Source organism: Tubulanus polymorphus, chromosome 2, assembly GCF_964204645.1.
Source record: "Tubulanus polymorphus chromosome 2, tnTubPoly1.2, whole genome shotgun sequence".
Lineage (NCBI taxonomy): Eukaryota > Metazoa > Nemertea > Palaeonemertea > Tubulaniformes > Tubulanidae > Tubulanus > Tubulanus polymorphus.
In genome coordinates, this window is record NC_134026.1 from 27,460,709 (window position 1) to 27,462,837 (window position 2,129).

The 2,129-nt window shown below is 40.2% G+C and overlaps 1 protein-coding gene across 1 annotated transcript; it reads left to right on the forward strand.

Moving 5' to 3' along the window:
- Window positions 1–552: 552 nt before the first annotated feature.
- On the forward strand, window positions 553–1,638 carry LOC141899131 (FMRFamide receptor-like). Its single transcript, XM_074785286.1, has one exon. It carries the CDS (start codon window positions 553–555, stop codon window positions 1,636–1,638), a length of 1,086 nt encoding a protein of 361 aa, XP_074641387.1.
- Window positions 1,639–2,129: the final 491 nt, after the last annotated feature.

Below are 2,129 nucleotides of genomic sequence, written 5' to 3' on the forward strand. Positions count from 1 at the left end.
AATTGCATAATTGACGATGGTTCGCAGGTGAGGGTCTCGTGTAATCTTCCAATTTGTCTTAATCGCACAGTAATGACACACTGGGATGAATTCACTAATCACTCTACGTGTCGCTATAAAACATCGTGCGCTGCTCTTTCGTTTGCCCGCCTCGAACTTTTATGAGATATGTCGACAAAAAATCCAACTAAACAAACTTCAAATCTCCGCGAGCAGCATGGGCCCTTGACATAGAAACAAAGAAAGAACGTTCTTGAAATTAGAAGTAAATTGCATTAAACCGGGTTTCGTTGATTACGCATCACGCAACGCATACGAAAGTAAAAAAATCAACATAAATATCAACATTCATTTCGTTAAAAACTCTCCATAAAAAGCTCACAGCAGCTTACGCGATGTACTGTAAATTTGCACTTTATTGTGAATATTTGCACTCGGTTTTATTTGTACGTTCCGCCTGTTTCACAGATCCGTTCCAGAAATTTAAAAGAGTTAGCACCTTCTTGAATTTAATTTTAGGTTTGGTTTTTTTTTCAGGAAGAAAATCACGAAATGGCGAATAACACCAATCTATCGTTGATGGACTTTTGTCTTGTTAGAAAGTATGGAGAATCACTTCTTCGGATGACGGAGTTATTGTCATATCTTCCGTACATTGTCTTGGTTCTCGGTATATTCTTGAATATGATAACCATCATAGCCACGTACCGCAAGGCAAGAAAAAGTTCTTGTCACTTTTATATGATGATGGTTGCATGGGCCGATTTGTACGTTATCGTCAGCGAACAAGTGATGAAAATAGTAGAATTCTTCAAACCATATTATACTCTTAGTGAATGTCGACTGATCGGGTTTCATGAGATTTTCCCGCCTCAGATTGCTATATTATTGTTAGTTTGTATGACCATAGACCGATGTATTGCCGTCACAAGGCCTCTCAGGTCAAATAGGTTGTGTACCGTTCGCCGAGGTATCATCACCACAGTCTCCACTGCGTGCGTCTTATTGGTGTACAACACGACTACTATTCTCGTGTACGGCCAATACCACACCGGACCGGGCCGGATCAATTGCATCGTTACAGTTGGTAAACCCTGGCGTAGTATTTACGAGATTTCAAACAGGATCATCAGTAACTACATGCCGTTTATAACTTTACTTTCACTAAATGTTGTTATTGCTCGCACCGTCTGTAGGGCTCTCAAAAGACAGGCAACGTTGGCAGCGGGACGAAGTCCACGCCAAGAGGCGACAAGACGAGTTACGATCATGGTAGTGATCGTATCATTTGCTTTTCTCGTACTTGTGTTTCCCACAAGTATCGCGTTTCTGATGACACTCAAATACGAAAACTGGGATAAAGCAATCAATGAGGCGATTCTATATTGCAAAACGACCGAAAGTGAAGTTATGGTATTCATGTACTACACCGGCAAGATTCTGTATCCATTCAATCACGTTATCAATGGGCTGATTTATCTGGTTAGTAGCTCCCAGTTCCGACGCGATTTGATAAACAATCTTCGCTGTGGACATCGAAGGCTTCACAGAAAAAGCAACGGTACTGGAGCCATTGCATTGTCGACAATTTCTGCAACCTCTGCCACGTCCTTAACGTACACACCAAGCGTGGGGTGAATTAATCTGTAGTATCATGTTTGTTGTTTTGTATGCGATACAATATTCAATCTTGTGCAGTAGTCATCGTCAATTTCTAGAGGACAAGATAGTTTACTTAGCTTATAATGCGTAACTCAAACGTGCGTAAATTTGTTAGCGGCGAGACTTCGATGGATGAGTTGGCCTACAAACTCCGAGCAGGTACTCACTATCAATCATAGTGTGAACGGACAAGAAAAAAAACTACGGATTCTAGTGACGCTGTAATCAAAACCTGTAATTGTATTATAAAAAAGTGAATATTTTCTGGTTTTTTTCGGCTCACTTATGTCAAAAGACGTCTGTCGCGTCATGAAGCTGACGTATTGACTTCTGGTAAATACTTCATATATACGCCATAATATATTGTCCCAACATTCGATCTAATAAAATCGTCCAATAGCTCACTGCTTACCAATATTCTGATCTGACTGAACAAATAACAAATGAAATATATTCGCATCAAGTAC

Excerpts from the sequence above, each read along its gene's own strand:
- LOC141899131 (XM_074785286.1), top strand. The coding sequence starts at position 553 with ATGGCGAATAACACCAATCTATCGTTGATGGACTTTTGTCTTGTTAGA.